General features: G+C 32.7%; 1 protein-coding gene across 1 annotated transcript in view; it reads right to left on the minus strand.

Annotated features, from left to right (window-relative positions):
* Positions 1–1472: 1472 nt before the first annotated feature.
* Positions 1473–27617, minus strand: part of LRRC28 (leucine rich repeat containing 28) — a 183212-nt gene continuing 157067 nt past the window's right edge. The window contains exons 8-10 of the mRNA XM_051981023.1: positions 18837–19012; positions 17209–17368; positions 1473–5714 (exon numbers count right to left, since the gene is read on the minus strand). Of these exons, the coding sequence (XP_051836983.1) occupies positions 5642–5714; positions 17209–17368; positions 18837–19012 (409 nt within the window). The 3' untranslated portion in view covers positions 1473–5641. The remainder of the gene's footprint in view (positions 5715–17208; positions 17369–18836; positions 19013–27617) is intronic.

Genomic DNA, 27617 nt, shown 5'->3' on the forward strand with positions numbered 1-27617 from the left:
GGAAGTGATGTGAGCAAAAAACCCATGAAATTAAAATTCAGAAAAATATTTTAAAGTGTTTTTAAAATCCAGAGATGGAATATTTTTAAGTGTCAACAAAATGATTTTCAAATTATTATATTCTCAAAACATGGAGTCCTATGTTATTAGTGTGTGATCTGAAAAATCTGAAATTAATAGCACTCATACTGCTTCCACCTGGGGTTTGAGGTTTTTTTTTTTTTTTTTTTTTTTTTTTTTTTTTAAAGGACAATACCTCTTTAACTAATTAAGCATATTAGCTTTGAACAATTAGCAGGGAAAAGGGGGGCATACACTAGAATGTCATATTTAAATCTTGATCTCTAGTATTAAAATCAAGACATACATTTTGGTCTATGAGCAGAATTCTGGAGAACCAAGAAAGGTATAATTAATTAGTTACCTCAATAATCTACACACAATTAGATATTTAATAGTTTTTGATATTAAAAATAGTGAAAAGTGGTAAGGATCATGACTAATTGCAAAAACAATCTTGTTTGGTTAAATATATTAAACAATTATACATTTTATAACAAAGTAGATGATTTTGGAGAAATATCGATATTTACGTGAAAATATTTTGGAGTTCCTGATAAAATAAATGAAACATTTGAAACTAAGATGACTGTCCAAAGAATGTAACATTTCACAATTCTTTCCTACCAAGCTTTGTTTTCTGTAAAGACCTGGGTTCAAATCCAGATCAGACAATAACTGTGTGACCATGGGCAAGTCACTTTACATCTTTGATCTTCAGTTCTCCTTTAAGGGGGCTGGACTTAATGACTTCTAAGGTTCCTCCCTTTCACCTCTAGAACCATGATTCCATGATCCAAGGATATTAAACCATATGTGCAAAACCAAGAACACAGTTATGATTGAGTACCTCTTACATAGAGGTCCTATACATTTATGACTTGGAGACTAAGTGGCAAGATATTGAACAGAGCACCCAATCTCTACTAGCTGGATGAGCCTGTGCAAGTCATTTGACCCTGTTTGCCTCAGTTTCCTCATCTATAAAATGAAGAAAATGGCAAAGTATTTTAGTGTATTTGCTAAGAAAATCACAAATGGGATTATGAAGAGTCAAACATGACTGAAAATGACTGATCAAGAATATAGTTACAGACCTTTCCCTACCCCTTTACATATTTCATTTTTTCCCACTTTTTTATGCTAATATTTGGGAGTTTCTAATTGAATTGCAACTGTTTGATGAAGGAATGGAGTGATTAAATATGTTTTTTTTTTTTAATTACTTTAGTATTGGCCTGGACCTGGTATTTAACCAATAAGGACAGTACATGATATCAGTTCGTCTAAAGTACTTTAGTTTAAAAACCATAAAAACAATAATTCCTTTCATGTTATTGATCGCTTTGCTTTTGATTTCTTATTGATAGATGAACTACCCAAAAAGTTTATTAATAAACATGAACAATAAGTTGCATCATTAGCTTTAATTTAAACATCTAGTACAGCTTTTTTTTTTTTTTTTTCATTTTACAAAATGTTTTTGGTTAAGACAATGAAGAAGAAATACATTTACACTTCTAAGCAGTCACAGGGTTCCAACTCAATAGTTATTCAACATAGTAGCAGCTTTGGGAGTCAACAAAAAAAAGGGTACAATTAATGTATTCCAGAAATAAATGTATACACTACAAATGAATGTCATAGTGCCTTTCAAAATGTGCTCTTAGAAAATATTTTTATTATACAAAAATTAAAAATCCTGGGTTATTAAAGGTTCTTAAAATTTATTGTGTAAATCAGTTTGAACCTGATATTTTGTAATGCAAATAGTGAAAGTAGTGATAATCCAGGCCTCTGTGGTAAAGTGAGTGGAAGAAGAAAATATCTTAAATCCTTGCAAGTCTAATCCTTAATTGCATATAAAAATGTTACTAATCATCTCCAAGCATTTTAGTTTAGTAGGCTGTATTGTAGTTATATGCACTAGTACCATTTAGCTGTATTATGTACAATGCCTAAGGGAGCATGCTATCCTGCTTCTAGAGATAATAATAAAATAGGTTTCCTCAGAAATAAAATAAGTTTGTTTTCCTTGCCAAGGAGAATTCTCACTTGGCCATTTTATCATGTCACCTTTAAGTACATATCAGCTAATAAGATGGTAAACTTGTTTCTGCATTGGAATAGTGAGAATATTGTAATTCTCAAAGAAATACAAAGCTGTTTTTAAAAATGTAACTTTAAAAAATCCATCACTTCAGAGGAGAAAATAAAGTATTTTATTCTTGGAATTTCCAGCAAGTATTTAAGGAGGCCTCCTTAGCGGTTAAGTTAGAATAAACTAAAAGCTCTAAGATAATGAAAAAATGAAGTGGTCAGGTTTTTGTATAGAAATATTCTCAAAACAAGATGTCTTGAAGAGAGTGTATTTACAAATCTATCACGTATTAAGTTGGGCTAGTGTTGCGGCTAGTTAAGAATTCTTATGCATAAATCATCTAGAAAAAGATACTTCAATTATTACTAAGTAATGCATTATGATTTATGTTTTTCATAGTAGAAAGAAGAATGCCTGATTTTCAGTCAAGGAAACATAAACCTGAATTTCCTGTTGATACATTAAAAATTAGCTTTGAAAGTTTCAGTAGCATTATTTTATTATTCTGTTTTAAATTTAGAACAACATAAGATGAATGCATTTCCTCCCCCCCAAAGAATGATATGCAGTGGTACATAATCTGATTACTATGCTTATCTTGAAATACTAGAGGTATGTATTATACTAGTCAGACAAACTAGCATGAAAAACTTCTTTGGCAAACAAAAGTTAAGTTTACCACAGATGCCCAAATGAAAACAAATGATATAGGTTAGAGATAAGATATTGGAGTTTTAGATAGAATTAATCAGAGCATATCTTTAGTGTACCAAACTCTTTTAGAGTTTTTAGAGCTTTTAGAAGAATGTCCAAAAATGTTTTATTTTTAAAGATTGATATTTAATTTGTATTATGACTGAACAACTGAATTTTTGTCTGGGAATAGATGATCCTCAAATAAACTTCCTTAGGGAAATCAACAGAAGGCCATTAGCCCTCTTTAAAACAATAGGGCACTACAGAGATCTTGTTTCAAACATTTTTTTAAACTACTTTTGATCACTGATGGACAAGTCATTTGAATAAAAATCTTAGTACCCTGCTTTTCACTAGGCTATTGTTAGCTGTCACATAAAGTTTCTTTTCTTATTTTTAAAAAAAAAATTATCCAATCTGTATTGAACTCTCATTCAAGAAAACAAAATCTAACATATGCACATGAATTTGTTTTTCTTTGTACAATATTGGACACAGTTCCAAAATTTAGTATGGAAAACACTATTCCCCAGGATATAACATTATTTCTAGGGGAGAAAAAAATAAACAGGGAATCTAGCATTAAATTTCATACCCAACAGCACTAAGGAAACCAATTTATTATACCATTTTTTCACAAATTAAACTTTGGATCTATTTCAGTGATTAAAAGTTCAAATTCCACAAGGTTTGGTCTGTTAGGCATCTTAGATGCAGGAAGGTTGTATGGCTATTGGGTACTTTGTTATTATTTTCTAATTAAACCAATGTTAATAATGGATCTTTAAATTTAACTTGATTTTGAATATCAGAATAGCATATTTCATAGACACAAATCTCTACTTCAAAGCTACTTAGCTCTTGACATATGGTTGTGGAAAAAAAAATAATATGCTGCAATATATCTATAGTCACTTAGACACATGGCACCAGCCACAAGGCCTGAATCACATTTGTGAAGTATCACGCCATATTTTTCACCCACTAACATATGTACATGTAACAGGTTACATCCACAGCCTCAATTGTTCCTGAAGAAGTGTCCAGGTCACCTGCCATAGTTTAGTACTGATCTTCAGATCTATTGTACTCTATGCTTTTGAAATACCAAAGCTGAAAAGATCAAGTTATGAAAAGGAAAGTAAGAATAGTGCAAATAAAGTTGGAACACACATGTCAGGCTTCTTTTTGCCTTCACCATTCCAAAGTGCTTTCTGAAGAGCAGGTGGTGTTATTGTGAAAAGATCACACATTTGTCAGTAACTGTGTAGGATTTCAGCACTGTTAAAACCTAGCATTTCAAATATAGGACAATTAATAAAATTTCATAAACCAAATAAAATCTAAAGCTCCTAGATACTTTGAAAATTAAGATGGCCATTCAAATGTAAGTGCCTATAGTTAGTACTTAAAATCTGACCTTCCATTTCAGCCTTTTGAAAACTGCAGAATAAAATACTTTTTACAGTAATCAAAATGCACATCTGGCAGCAAAGACACTTTTAAAATGCCACTACACTTTCCAAAGAAGAACAGAGATGTGTGGTATAAGAGGACTTTTCTTGTAGCCAAGATATATTCTCAAGGATTACCAGTTAATAATCTTTCTGCAAAATCAAACTGCAGATTTGTACTTTCCCTGTAGTGTTTTAAAAACACAGATACGTGTAAAAATTAGGAATTTAAAATATATTAAAAATATATTCTATAGGACAATATAGAAAATCATACTGCACAGTTTTTAGTTTTAAATTATTAGAGATAGTTATATATAGGTTGAAGCCTGTTACTCTTATGTAACAAAAACAAGCCAAACTAATCAAATTTAACCATGAATCACACAAAAAAAGATGATTGAATGCCATGTATTTCTATGGCCATCTTTTCCTTTCACAGTTCATTAAAAAGTTTAAATCTAGAGACTGTGGGATCTAATGCTTTTAAGACTCAAAGATTCCTCAAAACTCTAGGAATGTCATCCAGCATTCTAAGAATATTTTATATGCAAACAGGCTGTTTTCTAACATTAAAACGTGCATTTATTATCAGCATTTTCTCTACAAAGAACTTCTGCCACAAAAAATGGCAAGCTTAAGGCTCTTATTAATAAACTTGCACAATTAAAAACAAAGTCATGATTTTCTACAGGCTAAATGATCGGTGGCCTGATGAGCTTTCAAAGGAATCTAACCTGAGAAGCAGGCTATTTGTATAGGCCTCACCACAAACCCATTTCTTAATGAGGCAGAGAGGTTCTTTAAAATGTGATAAGAAAGAGTTGAGGGACACTGACAAAGTTACTATTTGAGGGAATCATGGCAGTTTTTCTCTGGGGAAACATAGAGAAGAGAAGATCAGGCATATCACTGGAAGTATGTGTTTAAATGTTAATTTCATTATATTATCAAATTGCAGTTCTTCAGGGAACTGAAACTTGCTTCAAATTAGATTCAGGGAGACGCATCAAACTAAATAGCTTACATAAAAGACACACTCACATAAAAAGAAAAACACTGGAGACCAAAGCTCCTTAAAATTTTTTGGATTATATTCCAACTTGGGGGAGGGTTGAATGCATTCTACCTCTAAAGCTCGATCATTACATTTCCAAAAGATTTCTGCAGTTCATCCAAATTTGATAGGGTAAGATTTAAGTGCCTATTAGTGTTCCTGACCGGGCACTTCTGCTGCTTTGGCACATAAACAGTATTCCAGTATCCAATGGGATATGCAGTCTAATACAGCTTTAAGCTGGCAACACTCCTGAGTAGTTTTTAGTGTTTATCAACTCAGTAGGTCAAAAGTCTGAAGACACTGGGTGGAGCAGCAGTAAGCTACAAAACTCACAGTTGTCCTCCTGAAAGAAAAAACAGGAAAGAGAAAATGTGTAAATTGAAGATAGAATAAATTAGTTTTCTCATATTACAAACATTTTTATTCGTTGTTAAAATATAAGGTGAGGCATTTAAAGAAAAAATGCATTTCCCCCATAAAACAATAGCAGTTAGTTGAGGATCTTTTTTGTTGTCATTATTAGCAATTTTTTGATAAACAGTTAACACTTCATAGATGGTCAGTCTCTTTTGTATATTCTAACTTCCTTTGAAAATTTGAAAAGAATTGGAAGGGTGGCTAGTTGGCATAGTGGACAGAGCACCAGCCCTGAAGTCAGGAGGATCTGAGTTCAAATTTGATCTTAGACACTTAACCATCCTAGCTGTGTGACACTGGGCAAGTCTCTTAATCCCAATTGCCTCAGGGGGAACAACAAAAGAAAGAATTGAAGGCTTTATCACATGACAGAGACTTCGAGAAATAATGTCCTTTTGAGATATAACAAAAAAAGCAGCAGTGAGATTAGTGTGTATAATGTAGCATTTTTACTTGCATTCTCCCTCCCTAAATCTTCCCTTTAAGGCTGAATCTTATTTTTCTAGATAAGGAGTTTTTTTTTTTTTTAAACTTTTTGTGTTTTTAACTTAACCTTGTAGAGCCTAGGGACCCCCTTTTCAGAATAATGCTTGTAAATGCACAAAATGAAATAGCTACAATTACAAAGGAAATCAATTCAATTGAAATACAGCTATCAACATTAAAAAAATTTTAACAGACTGAACACTTTTAGATATTAGTGCTATCTCTGATCTCAAATTATCTTGTATGTACTTATCTAAGTTTTATATCTACTCACACAGATTCCCATAAACTCTTTTGAAGGTGAGGGGATAAATTTTGTTTTGTCTTTGTAGGACCAAGGACCACTAAAATGCTCTGCATATATATGCTTCATATAAGATATATGCTTAAAAATGTTTGTTGAATTGAATTCACGACAGGTATTTTCTAAATTATGTTTGAATAAAGTGTTTTTAAACTTTTATAATCCTTGATATTTTTTTATCAACTTTAGAGGTCCTATAATATCAAGAAGGAATGAATCACAGATTCTTTTGAATCAATAGGAAGGAGCCTAACAAATCATCTGCCTCAGCTTTTCATAAAAGGCATGAATTTCTTGTACAGCATTTGAGAATTAAACATACAGTTTCTTGAAGGTTCTCAGTAATGGTAAACTTGCTTCTATAATAATGCTCATTTCATTGTTAGACAGGTCTAATTGTTGGATAGTTTTTTCTCATACTGAATCAAAATCTTTCTCTCTTCCATCCATTGCTACTAGTTCTAATTTCTAGAGCTAGTGATTGTCTATTCCCTCTTCTATATTTCTTCAAATGTAAATATTTCCACTTTTGTCATCTGTTCCTTATAACATGTTTTCCAGAAAACTTCTAGTTGTCTTCTAGTTTGTTAATATTCTCTTCAATTTGTGCCCAGGACTTTGGATCAGCCAAATGCCTATTAGATGATGCACAGTCAAAACCAGAAATCCTCCTCTCCCCCCAAATTTCCTAATTTCTTATTCCTATCTAGTTACCACAATTCTTTCAGTCACTCAGGCTTACCCATGGTGTTATTCTTGACCCCTCACTTATAGTCATCCCATACATCCAGTGTATTATTAAGTGTTTTCATTTATACTTTAACAACATCTCTTGCATATAATCCCTTCTCTCCACACACACCCTATCATCACCTTACTGTCCGGACTATTTAAAACACTTGCTAATTGATCTCCCTGCTTCAAATCTCTTCTAATTCTAACTCATCTTCCATTTAGTTGCTAAAATGACATTCTAAAAGCACAGGTCTGACCAAGTCACTACCTCCTTAATACATTCCAATGGCTCCTCATAACTTCCAAGTTCAGATATAAAATCCTCTGTTTGACTTTTAAAGCCTTTCTCAACATGGCCCCTTCCTTCCTTTTCAATCTTTTTACCCTTTACTCACCTTCCTAGACTCCACTCTTCATTGATAAAGGCCTTCTTGCTGGTTCTCTCATACAGCACTCCATCTCCCAACTCCATGCCTTTTGCTAGGCTGTCCCCCAAGGCTACAAAGACTTCTCTCCTCATCACTCTGATCTAGCTAAAATTGACAGTTCAAATTCAACTTTCTAGAGAAGTTTTTCACATCCCCTTTCCTCCTCGCTTTCTAGTGCCTTCTGAGATTACTTTTCATTTTCACTATCTATAGCTTGCATATATAAAGTTTTCTTGTTGTTTCTTCCATTAGAATATGAATTCCTTGAAGTCAGGAGGTTTGTTTGTACCTTTTTGTTATTGTTGTTGTTTTGTTTCCATAAAGTTTAGCATAGTGCTTAACAAATAGTTGGTGATTAACTGAAAATACTTCTAGTAGGGTCTGATTAATGTATAGAACAGTTGAATCTATTTCCTTGCTTGAACTGGTACTTACTTCTGTTAATGTAGCCTAAGATTATAAGGTCCCATTTTAAAATCTGAATGAAGTAGCTCTAACCCTTTTTATAGCTTTCCCTTATCCTCTGAATTAAAAGTATCTTTAACTACTTCACACATTGCAATAATCTTTTATCTAGATTGCGCTTAGGCTCCATCATTATTTCATAAATATATTTATCTTTTAAAATTGTGTACCTATACAGCAGAATGCTAGTTTCTTTGTCTTCTAAAATTTTTTTTTTAGAATTCAAGTTTCTAGAGGGTAGAGACAGTTTAATATTTTGATTTTGTATGCTGAGCACCTTACACTGTTCCTTGAACTTAATAGGTACATAATAATAATTGTAAATACTATGTTTTAATTTTTGTACAATGATTTGATAGCCTAGAGCAGTATTAGATAAATTATAGTCCATAGGCCAAATCTGGTCTACTGCCTGTTTTTATGCAGTGAAAGAACTAAATAATCATTTTTGGTTTGCCAGTCATATAAAAACAGGTCATGCTTGAATTGAGCTCATCAATTTGCTGATCAATGGACTAGAGGCCCCTAAGATCCTTCTACTGCTAGTATTCTCTAATATGCTGCTTCAATCTGTTGGTGGTGGGAAAACAAGATAATTAAGCTTTTTAGATCTATATCTAAAATAAAATTGGGCTCTAGTAGGGGCCTGAGAGATTGACCTTTTATTAGTTAAGTTTAAAAGTTATGTCCTATCTTATTAAAAACAAAACAAAAAACAACCCTTTACTCTCATTAATCTTTTTTCTTGGATTTGTTGACTATTTCTCATGGTTCTTTTCCTTTTCTTGCCTGATTGATGGTCCCCCCATCCTTTTATCTCTAAGACTTCATTCTTCATTCTTGGCTCTCTTCTCTTTTCTCTCTATAGTCTCTTCCCTAGGTAGTCTAATTTACTCACATTACTTTAAGTTATCAATGAAAACTCAAATTCTCAATCAATAAAGATTAAATTATGTTCATTATGGCTTACTTCCTAGGGTAGAAAAATGAATTGATGCTAAAAATTATATAGTGATTTAGATATGAGAAATGGAGATGCATATTAACAGACCATAAGAAATACAGAAAATATTTGAGAATTTTCTTTTTTTAAAATAAATTCCTGATAATAGCCTTATTTCTCATCTTTTTTACATTTAAAATGTGCCCTTATAATTTTAGGCTACATTAACAGAAGTGAAGTACCAGTTCAAGCAAGGAAACAGACTCAACTGTTCTATACATTAGTCAGATTCTACTAGAAGTATTTTCAGTTAGTCATCAATTTACTTTAATTTCAAATTAATTGAGGATTTTGAGTTTTATTGCATACTTCAAAAATGTCATTATAATGAATAAACATAACCAAACTATTCTCACAATAAAATTTAACCAAAACTTCAGACTCAGATACTTTAAACTTTATAATAGAAAAAAGACAATTTATGATAGAGAAAGCTTCACAACTTGTATGAGAAATAAGCATTTACGATATTTTAAATGAAAACAATAGGACCAATTTGAAAAAAGATCTACAATCCATATACAATCTGCTTATGCTGAAAATCTGATAATCAGAATCTCTAATGAAGAACAAGTTGAATACTCTTTCTTTACAAGTCATATAGCTTTCCTAAGAAAGCATTTCTAAAATAACATTTATGTAGCTTTTTTGGCTTCTGACCAAATTTAGACTTCGGAACTTGTTTTTATTTCATAAACTCACATTGCTTATAATCAGAAAAGTATCTACTGCAGAGACTCAGCACGAGATTCAGCAAAGTATCTTTGGAAAGATTATACATCTACTTGAGTGAAACAAATAGAATGAATTCTATTTTTCTTTTTTTAACATTACTATTTGTAATGTTTTTAACCAATAATAAATACTTTTGGTATTATTACATAAACTTGTTTTCTAGTACTTTGTATATGCTGTCACTACTTCAGAATGATTCTACATTAGGTCATTAATTATGAGTAACAAAGTCCCCACATTTGCTGTTCTTGGATTAATTTATAAGTTTATACAAAATCATATATGAGTGAAATAAATCTCAAACAAATTGGTCTGAAATGCCAACTACATTTTTGGGATTCAGCTGGCTAAACCTTCTTTTCTTTCTTCTAAGATAATTATGCAAATTATAAATCATTTCACAGAAGGGATACATTTCACACCTCTACTCTTGATTTTTTAAAAAAGAGAGTTTCTAAGCAAAAGAATCCAAATATATAAAGAAGTAGGATTTTCACTCACTAAAAGCCCAGTGTTCATAGGATAATCATCCTTTTCAGAAAATTGTTATGGTTCTATTTTTGTACTAATAAGCCCCCAAACTTTGTAGATTTTCTTTCAAGTAGGATCTTTAGGTTATTTTGTTACTCTTGATCTTATAACAATACATACTGTTACAAGGGCACCCATTGTTCAGTTACTGAAAAGAATAGTTTTGATGGTAAAGCCCTGGATGACTCTCTAAGCATTATGGCAACTGTGTGACATGTGACATGTGTGTTTAAAAAAATAAGTCCTGTCATAAAGAATACAGGGAAATAAAAATAGTATGAAGCAAATCTCACAAAATTTGTGGATTGTTCATAACTATCTTAACAATAGTGGTGGGGCAAAGGAAGGGAAAAAGCACTTCAACTCCATACAAATTTAAGAACATTTTCTAGAACCATTATTAACTAAATGTGATTGGCACAGATTAGATTTTGTGAAAATAATAAGAAATGTGGATATCTGCAAACACATTGAGTAATTAAAAACAAAAAAGTTATTATTCCTGGTTCACGTACATCTATATATACATATATTCAAACAAGCAAAGAAAGAATATTTATGATTCAATTTGGTTTAGTTAGCTGCAAAACAATATGTAGGTAATATACCAAACTCAAGTAATAATTTTCTTTTTTAAAAGCAACAATTTCTTGAAAGGTCAAATTTATATTATAGACAAAATGATATAAATGACTTATGAGAATCTGAGACTTAATTATTAGTGATACACACATGTATGTGTTTGTAAGTTCATTCACTAGAAATGAAGAGTAATGTTTTTGGGAAAATAAGTACAGGTAAAAAAAAAAGCATAAAGTGCTTTAAAAACACTATTTAAAACCATTTGTGTATCTTTCCACCTGTGTTTAGTATGGGGAAAATATTTTGTTTTTCTATGTTTATACCATTTAAATAAAATTATTAGTGACAGCTTTTTGTTTACATTTTTAATAAGTTCTCTTACTTTTCAACATCATAGTTGATTCATCTGAAGATGTATGTCTTGTAAAATTTTCTATTTATAATTTTTTTGTCCCTAAAAATAGGTAAGCAGTGTAAACACAACAACAAAGTTCTATAGATAAATTATAAATTATACAAGAACATCATTATACTGGACTATTTGACTGCAAATAAACCTCAATCAAACAATTAGCTCATTTCACTATCATTTTGGACATTTAAATGATACTATGTTAATATTTCTAGACACTTGGAAGTATATGAAATGGCTAAATTTAAAACCAAATAAATGGCTTCAAAATTAGGGTTGGGCATACACTTAGTCTTAAAGATATTTATTTAACACCTTTCGCCTCAATTAAAAGTGCTAGCTCACAGAAGGACTTAGTTAACTTAGGTTTCTATTGTGAAATGAGACTTGTATAACTAAAACACACAAAATACCAAATTCATTTTCATTTGAGAGTATCAAATTACAAATTCTTTACTTGGAAACGAATGAACATTGGTTTTGGGAATGGGGTCCAAAATAGTTAAATGCATTATTGTTATTCTCTGCTGTGGACATTAAATTATGTTTGGTCAGCTAAGATAGTGACAAGTGTTTATATATGTGAATATTATTATTTTTTGCTTCATAGATCTTTCTGTTAAATTTAATCAGAGTCAACAATTTTCTAGAATTTAGTATTTTGAAATAATGTCTTTTTTTTGGGGGGGTGGAAGAAACTTAAACGCCAGCTTTCAACATTTATTTAGATATTGGGTGATCTAATGTATTATTCTATGATATGCAACACAAATGATAGTGATTTTTAAAATAATCTTATCAAAATCTTTTATAGCATATGACATAAGAACACAATTGATTTTATTTTCAGCAGTAAGACATTGTAGATTTAAAGACAAGCATTTGGTTTTTAATTACAAAAGAAAGTACTCTAAATGACCATGATAGAAATTGTAGTGAATTCTTTTATTACAATCTCCATGGCAACATGGGAAGAAACATGGCCTAGTGGACTGAGATGGAAGCCACAAACTCTCAATTTTAAATCCTATCCTAGCCATTAACTCATCATGTGGCCTTAGGCAAGTTACTTTGCACCTTGACATCTACAGATTTCCTGCTACAAAATGGATAATGCTGGTAGAATTCATTAAAATGTCACCATTTTAAGTGCTATGTAGCAAATGATTATTTTTGCTGGATTACTGCTATTAAACCTATATTCTTAGATTACAAAAAACTACACCTGACCTTCCAGGATTCATCTGCTTACCCTTAGTAGACAGATATAAATGTAAATGTGGTTAACCTCTGCAGAATGAAAGAATGTTGGGTTTTTCCTCAACTCTCCCATCATAAAGAACAGAAACGTGATTTCATACTAGAGGTCTCTCCCTTGTAAAAAATTCATTACTATGGGAAAAATACTTTGGAAAATCCATTTAAAAAATAAGTAGAAATTTTTTTCTATCTAGCTTTTCCTGGACTACCTTGATTATTATTTATATGAATAACTATTTGCATTTCATAATTCCTATTTCACATTAGTAAGCAAGGATCACCATAGCTCTAATGTGCTAACTTCTGATAAAGGCAAGACCTTAAAAAAAAAACCCAACTTGAAAGCAGCAAGATAATAAACACCATTCACATATTTCCTAATCATTCTCATTAACTGGGATTGTATATTTTTCATAACAAAATATAGTATAATTGAAAAATTTTTAATAAAGAAGCATCTTGTTAGTGTCTATGGAAATATTGCACAATATTTTCTGATTGATACTTACATATTAACTTCTTTTTTATCTGGAAGTTCATTATCTAGAAACCTTAGCAATTAAAAATACAGCTCCTGATCCTGATTTGGAAGGATAGATGTCATATAGTTCATACATTTTACTTATAGTTTTCAGTTAGGTGGAGCTAATCACATTGCTTTATACACAGTTATATCAAACTTGGTCATGTGGCTTCCCAGACCACAGACAGATTAAGTGCAAATTAGAAAGGAACAGGGAAAAACACCTATAAGGTAGCATACTGACATTTTTTTTTTTTTTGAGAATTGCTAAATTGCTTTTTTTTTTTTTTTAAATTTAATAATAACTTTATATTGACAGAATCCATGCCAGGGTAATTTTTTTTACATTATCCCTTGCACTCGCTTCTGTTCCGATTTTTCCCCTCCCTCCCTCCACCCCCTCCCCTAGATGGCAAGCAGTCCTATATATGTTAGATATGTTGCGGTATATCCTAGATACAGTATATGTTTGCAGAACCGAACAGTTTTCTTGTTGCACAGGGAGAATTGGATTCAGAAGGTAAAAATAACCCGGGAAGAAAAACAAAAATGCAAATAGTTCACATTCGTTTCCCAGTGTTCTTTCTTTGGGTGTAGCTGCTTCTGTCCATCATTTATCAATTGAAACTCAGTTAGATCTCTTTGTCAAAGAAATCCACTTCCATCAGAATACATCCTCATACAATATCGTCGTTGAAGTGTATAATGATCTCCTGAAATTTTTGCTCAAGAAATTTTTATTTGGCCCAGGTCTATAAAACATAGGTCTATAAAACAGGCATAAAAATCAAATATTTACTAATAATCATAATTTTGTGACCCCTACATTCAGATATGAGATCCTATATGAAGTTGGAAACCACATTTTAAGAAGCTGGGCCCTAAAGAGATGGACTAAAAATTGAAGCTAGATGAGGTGCCTGTACCCACCCTTTAAGTGCCCTGTTATTGCCTCTCTTCTCCAATACTTACCCCCTTCTTCCCTTTCCTCTGCCTGAGGCTGAGAATTGTTTATAAGGGTGGGTGGGGAAATCAGAATAACAAAATTTCCACTGGTGGGAAGGTAGATGACTACGAGGAGAGGTAGAAAGCATAATGATGCTTATCATATGGTATTTATACATTCAGGGATTTCTCAAAGTATTACTAAACCCTCAGCAAAGATCTTCACCTAATGCTTTACTAACACTATCTAAACTAATTACTTATAAAGCAGCCTCCTTCATAATATCTCCTCCCCCAAATCATCCCTCATTCTCTCCTCTTTTATTCCAGGTTTATTCACCAGGTTCAGAAACATACCTAGCTATGTGACACTGGAGCAAGTCACTTAACCTCTATCTGCCTCAATTTCTTAAATCGTAAAATGGGTATAATAACAGTACCTACCTCTCAAGGCTATTCTGAGGATCAAATGAAATAATGTTTGTAAAACACTTAGCACTATACCTGGCACACAGGAGGTGCTTAGTCAGTGTTCTCTTCTTCCCAACTGGACATTTTGAAAAAGACATAAGTACTTCAAACTCCCCATGTCAATAAAAGAACTCATTATATTTGCCTAGATCCTGCTCATAGCCTCCCTCTTCCAAATCTCTCTATTTTTGCTCAAGACACCACCAATTTTTCAGTCATTCAGATATTCAACCTTGAAGACATCTTTCACTCCCAGTTCTCCCTCATCTTACATAGTCAATTAGTTGCCAACCAGGGCAACTCATATCCAATTCCTTTTCTCCCTTAGCATAGCAGCTTAGCCTAGTTTAGGCCCTCATCAATTCTTATTTCAGTAGCTTCCTTACTGGTCCTCCTGTTTCAAGTGTTTGCCCTCTACCATCTGTCTAGCATACTATTACCAAGGTGTTAGTCCCCAAACAAAAGTTCTCTGCTTAAAATACTCCAGCAACACCCAATTTCTTCTAGAATCAAATACAAATTCCTTTCTTCTGGCATAAAATCCCTTCACAAACTGGCTCCAATCTGATTACAAATTATTCCTATTCCTATACTCTATGGTCTAGGTAGGGGTACTCAAACTTTTTAAATAGGGGGCCAGTTCACTGTCCCTCAGACTGTTGGAGGGCCAGATTATAGTAAAAACAAAAACTTTGTTTTGTGGGCCTTTAAAGAAACTTCATAGCCCTGGGTGAGGGGGATAATTGTCCTCAGCTGTTGCATCTGGCCCGCGGGCCGTAGTTTGAGGACCCCTGGGACCCTTGCCTAGACTCTAGGCAAACTAACCTTTCTATTCCAAATACACAACACTCTCTTGTCTTTGTGCCTTTACCCAAGCTGTACCTCTCCCTTCATCCCATGTCTGGACTCTCTTCAAATGATCTTTTATATGTTTTGTCTAAATATACATATTTATGTAGCTGTGGTTTCTCCAGCAGGGACAAGGTCTGTTTTACTTTTATCTTTGTATCCTCAGTGCCCAGCACAGTGCTTGGCACACAACAAATGCTTAATAAATGCTTGATGATTCATGGATTGAATTGTCCATATTATTTATTTCTCTCTCTCTTTTTTTTCCATGAACATATAGTAAATTAATTGTATGATGTGATCCCATTATGTTCCATTTTAGAAAGTATATATTTGACAAATATCTGAACTAAATATATGAAAGGTATAAATGTATATGCACTTTAAGCTAATTAAACAAAAACTATTTTATATGGTGATGTGTGTAGACTTCCTTAATAAAGCAATTTTCAGTTACATTTATATGCTGTATCTAAAAACATAGCCTAGTTAATACAAGAACAATCAAGAAATATATGGGTGGGTGGCAACACGTATATATGGAATAAATATCCATATCAATGAGAGCATAGATGCTTATAAATATTTGAATTACATTAAAATGATGATCATAAAAGTTTTGAAATGAGACAAAGTAAATTCAAGCTAACTAGAAATATGAAAGCAGTTAATTAATTAAATATTATAAATCCATAAAATACATAAGCTGGAGGTATCACATTAAGAAAAGTTAAAGGGGCAGGTAAATGGCGCAGTGGATAGAGCACCAGTCCTGAAGTCAGGAGGACCCGAGTTCAAATTTGACCTCAGACATTTAACACTTCCTAGGCTGTATAACCCTGGGCAAGTCACTTAACCCCAATTGCCTCAGCCAAAAAAAAAAAAAAAAAAAAAAAAAAAAAAAAAAAAAAAAAAAAAAAAAAAAAGAAAAGAAAAGAAAGAGAAAAAAGAAAAGAAAGTTTAAAAAATTATCACATCTTGACTGCATATGTATAATCTATACCTAACTTGCTATCTCAGGCAAGAGGAAGGGAAGGTAGGGAGAGAAAGAATTTGCAATTCAAAATTTAAAAACTGAAAGTTAAACTTTTTTTGTATGTTATTTGAAAAAATATATAAAAATTTTCACATTAAAATTATTATTCTTAGTAAAATATTTTATTTCTTAAAATCTCTGTGCTTTTCTTCAGTGAACATATATCAAATTTCAAATTACCTAATGAAGGGCTGAAGAGGTAAACTGGAAAACAAAAAACCAACACCTCTTGGCTCCCCCCAAAATTCCAGGGTGTGGATTATCTGATGATCCACATATTCATTGGTTAGTAATATCTACCATCCCAAAGGGCTGGGTTAGCTATCTTATATAACTTATTTTTTTCTTTCTTGGCATTACTTACTGCCTAGAGGCTATTATGAACATGAAAGATGAGTAAGAAAAAACATAAAGAATAATCTAGTTTAAATATCAACATACTGAAAAAATTTCAGTATATTACAGAAAAATGAGCTAATAACACTATTCAAGCAAATATTAAAAATGTCCACATTTCACTTAGAATGTAGCTCAAAAAACATAGTGTGGACTTCTAAGGATAAGTTAAAGAACATTCTTTTATTCTACATAAATTTTTCCTTTTATCTACCCCTGTGTAAGGCTGAAATCTCAGTGTACTTTTTAGTATAATTACCCCTGGTGCAGCCCCGCCATTGGTGTCTCTCTCAGGGGAAAAAGCTTTGGGTAGACAATAGTAAACATTGGCTCACTACAACGGTGACAATGTCCCAGAGGGCAGTGTAGCAGCTCCAGGAGACTTTTGGGTAATGAGATTGGAGACAGGAAGTTCAAATCTGGAAGATAAGATAAAACCATATAAGTAAAATAAAAGAACAATTTAAATCAAAATCAGCTTTTTGAAATGATGCTTTTCTTAAGAATCAAATATGTTCAAGCTAAAGGTAAAATGTTTACCCTTTTTGTTGTTTGCTAGTGGCATTATTTGGAAAAGGAAGTTATTTCTATATTTTTAAGAGAAAGATTAAAAACACAAACCATACTTATTAGAATAACCAGAAATAATAAAAACAAACAGAAGGATTTCTAGACATGAATTCATCAGGAGAAAGTACTGAAGATTTCTAGAAGAGTCAGAAAAAACAAGGGGAGAAAAATGATGGTACTGAACAATGATTTATCAAATTCACTAAGGTTATTGTATGCTTTATACTAATTTTTAAAATGAACCTGCATTATTTATTTTTAATAGGAAAGGTTGGAATATTATAAAGAAGGCAAAAAAAAATTTCAGTCAGACTATCCTCAAGTTTTCCCACAAGTTGTCATTAATTAAAGATGATACTTGTAATGTTGATTTGGGTTTTATGAAATGGATTTTAAAAGATGCACCTTAAGCCTGATGAATTTTTACAAAAATGAAAATTTTAAATGGATCACTATTGTCAAATAAAATCTAAAATACATGTGGATTTGTTTTCAAAACAAACATTAAATCCTTACATATTTTCTTCATATTTTCTCTATGGATAAGGATTCAACAAGAATCATTTAGCAAACTGTAATTTCATCATAGTTAAATCATTTTATGTTTTAAAAACAATTTAGATCTATATTGTATTAGACAATGAACTATGAATATATGTACATTAACCTTTTTTATACCACAAAAGCAAATCAGTGGTTTTACAAGATCTGCTTTCTAACTACTTTCTCCCCTATTGTTATCTGAAAGAATCCTGGGTATCTTTCCCACAAATACTATAAAAACCACATATTGAAAAATATTTCCCAAAGCATGAATTCCTTCAGTTGAACAGGTATATCTCATGTGCATGCTTTAAAACTAGAAAAGCCACAGGCCAGTTTTCAACAATGATTATCAATTGGGGAAAAACTAAAACATCTCAATTGTCATACTATTCTGAAACAGCCAATGGCCCTTAATATTTTTTCTTTATGAATACCAAGACTTCCACTTATGAGCAGGCTGCAAAGCTAGGAGTCTAGTTGGAAGAAGTATTCAATTTTGTCTTAACAAAAATGCTCTTTTCAATTTCTTTTCCAACTGAAAATTGTTCTTTCTCCATTTAAGTCAGTGGACAACCCAAGTCTTTTCATAGGAACTAAATACAAATGTTTCCAATTTCTTTTGTTAGTCAAATTTTTATGAGATGTCTGTGTCTGCAATTAGAGTTGAAAGGATTATCAGAAGATAAAGTTTTTCTACATTGTGCATTAAAATAGTAATTGAAACAAAATTTTTCCCCCTCATATAAGAACATTTAAAAAAATCCAATATACCTTTTATTAACTTGTAGTAGGTGTTATACAGACTTCTCATGGCTAATTCTTGCAGAGGCAGGACATGATCAGTTTCTGTCCCTATAGACTTAACCTCCGCTGGGAGGAAAACAGTTAATTGCCCTGATGAGAATGAAAGCAGCTTCACCTCTGAAACTTGAATGGGAGAGCCACAGCTGCAGAGAAATAAGACATTCACAAAACTGTTACCACTAATTTTAAAAAATGTCAATAAAATGCAATAAACAAATATATATTTTAAATTAATGAGCTTTGCTTTGAGTGGTTAATTTTTCAAAATGATCAGATGCTAACCTGATTTTCTTAATAAAAGACCTGAAAATAAAAATATAAATTATCAGATGTTTGACTAAATAAACATCAATTTTATAAAATATCTGGATACTTTCAATAAAAGTTGTACAAATATTAGATTCTGTTTTGGGCAACTAAGCTTAAGAGGATCTACATTTTGCTTTTATTTGTTCAATTATTTTCCTTTTAATACACTGCTACCCAACTAAAATAGTTATTATCTTTTGATGAAAAAGAAAAACAAAGAAATAAAAATTAATAAAATCAAGGCTTCCAGTATCTTGACTTATTATGAATGAATTTACAAAGAAAAGTGAGTTTAAATAGCACTGGATATCTCCACTGACTTTCATTGAATCCTTTACAAAAAGCGATTTTGTAAATTAATAAAATAGTAAATAAAATATAAAATAAATACATAAATAAAATAAATAAAAATAATTTCTATCCCTTGTTGACCCTAATTTAGTCATAGGACCAATGGGTTAGTATTCTTTAATTGGAAAGCTAGTACCCAATTTTATTACTGTTATTTGTCTAATATTATTAGCATGGACAAAATACCACAACCTTTTTCATTTTTTAAAGTTTAGTTGACATCTTTTATTTATTACACTTATGAGTTTTTTACTGATATAGTTTAAGTCTTCCAGAATGTTCCCTTGTAACAACAAAAAACAGTAAATAATAATGTGGCTAAGTCTGACAGCATATGCATAATTTTATACCTGCAGTCTCCTACCTCTATATTAGGAAAGTTTCATCATTTCTTCTCCAGGACCAAGGCTGGTCAGGACATGCAATCTAAATTCAGACATCTTTTAGTATTGTTTTCATTTACATTTTCATGTTCTTCTTCTTTAGACAAATACTATGTGCTAATAATAGCTTGGCTCTTTACAGAACACAAAATTAGATAAAATTTCCCTTAGCCAGAAGTGGGCAATGGAAGGAAGAACATATTGGATTGTTAATCAGAAGACTTGGGCCACAGGCCCAGATATGAACCTACTAGAGTGTAATCTCATACAACTTTTTTAAAGATTAGACTTTAGTTCTTCCTCGTGAAGAACTCCAGAGAACTCATACAATACAATCCAGCTATAAATTACATTTTAGGAATTTTCTATAGGAAAAATTTGACAGACTAGAGAAGTCATCCTTACTATTAAGTAGAGCTTATCTTTGCCACTCATTTCATCTGACAAGTATTTGAATACTGACCATTTGAAAGATACTATTCTAATAAATATTTTGGGGTATATAAAGATGCATAATATATGATCTCCAGACTCAAGTTTATAATCTAGTAGGAACAGATAAGACATTGTCTATTGGAATCAAATTATCAACAAGCATTATTAAGTATCCTCTATGTGCCAGGCACTAGGAAGACCAATTAGGCAGGAGAACAATTCACCTAGGAAAGAAGTATATTGTTATGACCTAATATCAGCAATCAATATTTAACCAATTCTTTCGGTCTATCTTTATTTTTGCCAAGTGTTTTGAAGTAATATCCATATTGTATGTCTATGTGTCTTAGTAGATGCTCAAAGTCTTTTATGTATTCTGTTGTGATTTTGATTTTTCTATTATTGCTAGGTTTTATGATAATATACAGTTGGTAATATATATTTAAATGCTGATGATTCATGATTTTTTCCGTGAAATTTTGTTGAAACCATTGTTTCAATTAATTTTTAGTTGAATCTTCAGAATTTTTCAGACAGACCAAGAAATTTTACTTGAGCTCCATGGAGCCCCAAGGTAGGGAGGTATGAATAGACTTCAGGAGATCTGTGAACTTAGATGAACAAATAATATTTCCATTAACTTCTAGCAAAAATGTAGCATTTTCTTAAAAAAATGAGTAGAGGACACAAACTACAGTAGTATTAGTAGTATAGGTGGCAACCAATAAAAATGTAAATACTTTTACAACACATTACAATTGAGGATATCTTGAAATAATGCTTATGCTAATCACTATTTCAAAAGAAGAACATATGTACAAGTGAATATGGGAAGCATACTAGAGGCCCAACTTCTGGATTTGTACTCCTTAGTCAAACCTGCAACCTATCTATGTATTTTGAATATTATCTAATATTTACCTACTGCTTTAAAGGTTACGAAATGCTTTCCACATATTCTCTCATTTAATCTTCAGTATTAGAAGATAGATGAACTCATTGGTTTTCTAATTATGCAGAATTTTGACCTATCCATGTCTGCCCATCTTATAGGTTTCAATCATACTATATCAAAAATTGTCACAGGGTGTCCACCTAACACACTGGAGATTGTTCTTATTTTCTCCTAATGTAACAAGGGCACTAGTGGCACACTGAGTGTTCATTTATATCATCTCTTGTTCTTGCCCTCTGAACAGCCCATCTTCTTTTCTAAGCAAATATCTCCTTCATAATACCTTTTTACTACTGTATATTTTAAAGCCTACATAATTTCTTTGAAAATAGCTGGTTCTGAAGGAAAGTGTGGGAGAGGAGAGGTATTAGATTGACCACCAAACTGAAGGTCTAGAGCTGCTGTGTTGACCTCATTGTTGTATTCCTTTGAAATCTCCCAGTGCTATGCCAGGAAACTGAATCGCTTCCATTTGAATTGTCTTAGGAAAATTATGAAGATCACCTGGCAGGATAAAATACCAGCCACTGAGGTCCTTTTTTGAAAGTAGTCCAGTCAGCCCACTTTTGTCCTACCACTTTGTCAGTTGGGCAGCAAGCATTTGTTAAATACTTACTACATGTCGAGCAGCAGTATGTTAACAGGTAGAGAAACAAAAACAGTTTCTGATGGCAAGCTTCTAATCTAATGGAGGACACAACATAGACATCAATAAGTTTATAAAATATTTATAGAAAGATTCAAAGTAAACTGAAAAGGGGAAGATTTAGCAGCTGGGGGTACTAGGAAGGGCTTCATGTAGATGATGAACTTTGAGCTTAGAAAATTAGGGAAATTAAGTGGCCAAAATGAGGAAGAAGAGCCTATGGAATGTAGGACATCTAGGATAAAGGCATAGAAAAGGGAGAGAAAATAACTTATGCCAAGAAAAGCAAGTAAACTAGCATGTCAACATTATTATTTTTTTATAACTTTTTATTGACAGAACCTATGCCAGGGTAATTTTTTACAACATTATCCCTTGCACTCACTTCTGTTCCGATTTTTCCCCTCCCTCCCTTCATCCCCTCCCCCAGATGGCAAGCAGTCCCATACATGTTAAATAGGTTACAGTATATCCTAGATACAATATATGTGTGCAGAACCGAACAGTTCTCTTGTTGCACAGGGAGAATTGGATTCAGAAGGTATAAATAACCCAGGAAGAAAAACAAAAATACAAGAAGTTTACATTAATTTCCCAGTGTTCTTTCTTTGAGTTTAGCTACTTCTGTCCATCCTTGACCAATTGAAACTGAGTTAGATCTCTTTGTTGAAGAAATCCACTTCCATCAGAATACATTCTCATATAGTATCGTTGTTGAAGTATATAATGATCTCCTAGTTCTGCTCATTTCTCTTAGCATCAGTTCATGTAAGTCTCGCCATTCCTCTCTGTATTCATCCTGCTGGTCATTTCTTACAGAACAATAATATTCCATAACATTCATATACCACAATTTATTCAACCATTCTCCACTTGATGGGCATCCATTCATTTTCCAGCTTCTAGCCACTACAAACAGGGCTGCCACAAACATTTTGGCACATACAGGTCCCTTTCCTTTCTTTAGTATCTCTTTGGGGTTTAAGCCAAGTAGAAACACTGCTGGATCAAAGGGTATGCACAGTTTGATAACTTTTTGAGCATAGTTCCAAATTGCTCTCCAGAATGGCTGGATGTGTTCACAATTCCACCAACAATGTATCAGTGTCCTTGTTTTCCCACATCCCCTCCAACATTCCGCATTATCTTTCCTTGTCATTCTAGCCAATCTGACAGGTGTGTAGTGGTATCTCAGAATTGTCTTAATTTGCATTTTTCTGATTAATAATGATTTGGAGCATGTTTTCATATGGCTAAAAATAGTTTTAATTTCTTCATCTAAGAATTGTCTGTTCATATCCTTTGAGCATGTCAACATTATTGATGTATAAAGATTAAAATATAGGAAGACTGAAAAGGTAGGAAGAGATTGAGTTATGAAAAGCTTTAAATTAGTAATAGATTTTATATTTGATCCTGGAGGTATTAGGAAACCATTAGAGTTTAAGTGGGAGAGAGAGGGAAGATTTGTGCTCAATAAAATTCAGCTTGGCAGGTGAGTAGAGATTAAATTGGAGTGAGAAAAGATTTTAGGCAAGGAGAGGAATTAGAAAGTTATTGAAATAAGTATAGGTGAGAAGTGATGGGCTTCCTGAACTACTGTTGCTGCTAAGGACATTGCCTCATACTTTTTCAAATTTCACAAAACCCAATACACTCCCAAACTTTTAGCTAAGAACTTTGCCTCATATTTCATTGAGAAAATTGAAGTCATGAACTAAGACCTTCTTTTCCTTTCCTTATCACACATCACTCAGATGCCATCCCCTCCATTATCTCCTTATCTCTGTCTTATATGAAACAAAACACTTTTTTTTTTCTTTTTTGGTCAATGAAAACCACTCTACATTTACAAACATTTACAATGACCCCATTTCTTCTCATCTCCATCAAGTTACCCTTGCTATTATACCTAATTTCTTTCTAATGTTCAACCTCTTGTTATTTTCTGCTTAATAACATGGTCATGTCTTCTCAATCCTTGCGGGGAAACCCAACTTTATTTAATCCAACTATCACTGTTGGCTGTGTTCTGAATTATGGCTCTTCCTGTTCTTAGGTAAAGTCCTTGAGAAGACTTTACACTATGGGTTTCCAGTTTCTCTCTTCTCAGTGATTTCTAAACCCTTCATAATCCTTGACAAGACTGCTGGAAGGTTTCTGTCAGGGCCATTCATTCTACTGCAGTTACTTACCTTTTAGGTCTCCCACAATTCCATAATAGTTACCTTGTCCCTGGGTGGTATGTTTCTCCTCTTACCCAACTATATATAGCATAACCTAATCTAAGATTGAGTGAGGCAAAGCCCAATCAAGTGATCAAACCTGGGCAAGAAATGTGGCAGAGAATGGCCTTTTTTACCTAGTCAAATATATATATTTGTATGTATTTCACTTTGGGAGGGGAAGATCCTCAGAGTTTCTGGCCAAAGCAGAAACAATTGTTATTTACATTCACTTTGAGCCAATCAGGGTCCACACAATGACCAAAATGGGGCTTGGCCTGGGACCTACTGTTGGTCAATCTATGAGAATTAGTCCTTCAGATCCGTGTCTTGTCTTTGGACCTCTCTGGAGGAGAAAGTAAGTCTGGTGACTGTGTACAACCCTAACTCACTTAAATTACTTGCATACCATAGCATCACATCCCTGATGTCATAGTTTACTTTAGGAATAAAGGATAAAAATAACCACTGCCTAATGCCTTGGGAAAACTCAACTTAGAGTCCAAATCTCACCACAGGAGAAGGCCTAGAATCATTATTATTCTGCTAGCAATCTTCCTCACCTCTATATGATTAAAAAACCAGAAACTCATTTCTCAGTGATCAGTATTCCCCACCCCCAAGTTCATTATATTCTCTATCACAATATTATATTATTCTATGGTTATTCTTGTATAAATCCTGTTCTCTTATCTCTCTCTGCCTGCTCCCTAATTCCCATTTCCCTCATGCCAGCTCCACTCTATGACTTCACTTCCCACTCCAATCTTCCCATCCTTTCCACTGTGTTCTCAGGAATGCCTCTGTTAAAGTTAAGAATACTTCTTTCAGTCTTAAGTCTTTTCCTTTCTCACTTGCATTTTTTTAAATTTCCCTGAGATCTGACTCCTTCCAGATGACAGAACTTACCTGGCCAACATTCTCAGCACCAATTATACTTTCAATCATCACCCCCAATTCACTGGTTGTGGTAGGAGAGTTGACAAAGCTCTCTGCATACATAAGTGATCTCACTTCTTCCAATCTTATCCAAAAGCCTTCTGTAATATCTTTTTGCTTCTCTACTTCTTACAAATATAACCATATCTCTTTCATTCTCAAAAAAAAAAAATCTTCATTTGATTCATCCATCCACAATAATTATCATCCTTAATGTCTTCTCTTCCTTTTCTTGGGTAAATTATTTAAGAAGGCCCATCTAGGACAGAAGCAGCTATACCCAAAGAAAGAACACTGGGAAATGAATGTAAACTGCTTGCATTTTGGTTTTTCTTCCCGGGTTATTTATACCTTCTGAATCCAATTCTCCCTGTGCAACAAGAGAACTGTTTGGTTCTGCACACATATATTGTATCTAGGATATACTGTAACCTATTTAACATGTATAGGACTGCTTGCCATCTGGGGGAGGGGGTGGAGAGAGGGAGGGGAAAAATCCGAACAGAAGTGAATGCAAGGGATAATGTTGTAAAAAAATTACCCCGGCATGGGTTCTGTCAATAAAAAGTTATTTAAAAAATAAAAAAGGAACAAAGAAAAAAAAAAAAAAGAAAGTAAAAAACAAAAGAAAAACCACCAAGAGAGCAACACTACCATTAAAAAAGAGTGAAAATGGGAGATAATGGGTTTAGTTTTAATTTTAAAAAATTAAACTATACATTTCAATGACCCATCTGACTCTAGAATTCAGATGAATAAATAAATCAGCTTCCTCTCAGTAAAGATATGATGTGTTGTGGATTTATAATCTTGCATGCACTCTTTATGTTGCTTGTTTTAATTAACCAATATTGATTCTATCCTTTTTTTTTTTCATTGTGGCCAGGATATAGCATAAAATATATTATATTAAAAATAAACTATTTCAAGTTAAAAAAAAAAAAAAAGGACCATCTATAAGAGGTGTTCCTACTTCCTACCTTCTTACTCTCACCTTTCTTTAGTCTGACTTCTGACTGCTCTTTCAATTGAACTGCTCTTTCCAAAGTTGCCAATGAGTTCTTAACTTAAAAATCTAATGGTCTTTTCTCAGTTTTCATCCTTCTTGATCTCTCTGCAGCCTCTGACACTGTAAATCATCCTCTTCTTAATACTCTACTTCTCGGGTTTGTGATATTGCTCTTTCTTAGTTCTCTTCCTATTTGTCTAATTCCTAAGTCTCCTTTGCTGGGGCTTTATCTAAGTCATGCCCCAAAATATAGGTGGCCTACAAGGATCTGAACCTTCTTCTCCCTCTTTGCTTTCTTTTTGATGATAGAAATTAATTCCTATGTGTTCAATTACTATCTCTTTGTAGTTGATTCTCATATCTGTTTTTCCAGGCCAAACTTCCAGGCTTGTATATACCATTAATGAATATCTCAAACTCAACATGTTCTAAACTGAACTCATTATCTTTCCTTCCAAACTCTTCTCACTTCCAAACTCCCTTTTTGTCCAATAAGAGTACTGCCCTCTTTCCACTCACTTAGGCTCACAACTAAAAGTGTCATCTCTGACTCCTCACTTTCTATCTTAACCCCCATATTTTTCACACATGAAACACTCTATTCAATCTTACCTTCTGGAACTCCATTTCTCTATTCTTCCTTAAGTCTCAGCTAAAGTCTCATCTCTGTAAGAAGCATTTCTTAGCTCTCCTTAACCATAATTCTTTCCACATGAAGATCTTGTTTGCGCTTAGCTGTTTGCATTTTGTCTCTCTTAAAAGATGAGCTCCATGAGAGCAAGACTCCCCCACCTTTCTTTGTATTGACAGCACTTATATAGTAGAGCGCTTAATAAATTCTCATTGCTTGCTTGCAAAAGTGTGGGACATTGCATATGTTGTCCATTGTTTCAATGTTGATTAGCTTTGTTGATTTTTTTTTCCTTTCTCTTAAAAAGAAAACATATAAGGAGTTCTTCTCTAGAAGGGGAAGCATACTTCAGGAAATTTAATTATTGTAAAAATAAAAGATACCAATAATTATTTACAAAAAAGACAAAACTGCACACATCATATGTTTTTGAGAATGTTTGATTTATTCCTAGCAATATTGATAAATTGACCAAACATTCCAGTTTATGGAACTTCAATAGGATTCTGCTATTATCAATTAACACATATTTATTAAAAGCTTACTATATACAAACCACTGTGCTAAGTGCTATGGATAAATGTTAAAAGTGAAATAGTATCCTCAAAGAATTTACATGCTAATGGAGGATACAGCATGTACATATATGACCATATATAAAATGAATACAAAGTACTCCTCCATTCTTCCTTATGAATTTAGAGAAAAAAATAGATGAATCTCATACATTAATTGCCCTGTGAATCTGTTATCATTGGTGCTTCTTTCTCATAAATGTGTTCTTGAGATCTCTGGTGTTTCTCATGGGTTTTTGTACATTGCTTTGGAGATGCTTCCTTTTGTCATCAGGTACTTGGTTTTTTTT

This window comes from Antechinus flavipes, chromosome 2 (assembly GCF_016432865.1).
Source record: "Antechinus flavipes isolate AdamAnt ecotype Samford, QLD, Australia chromosome 2, AdamAnt_v2, whole genome shotgun sequence".
Classification (NCBI taxonomy): Eukaryota; Metazoa; Chordata; class Mammalia; order Dasyuromorphia; family Dasyuridae; genus Antechinus; species Antechinus flavipes.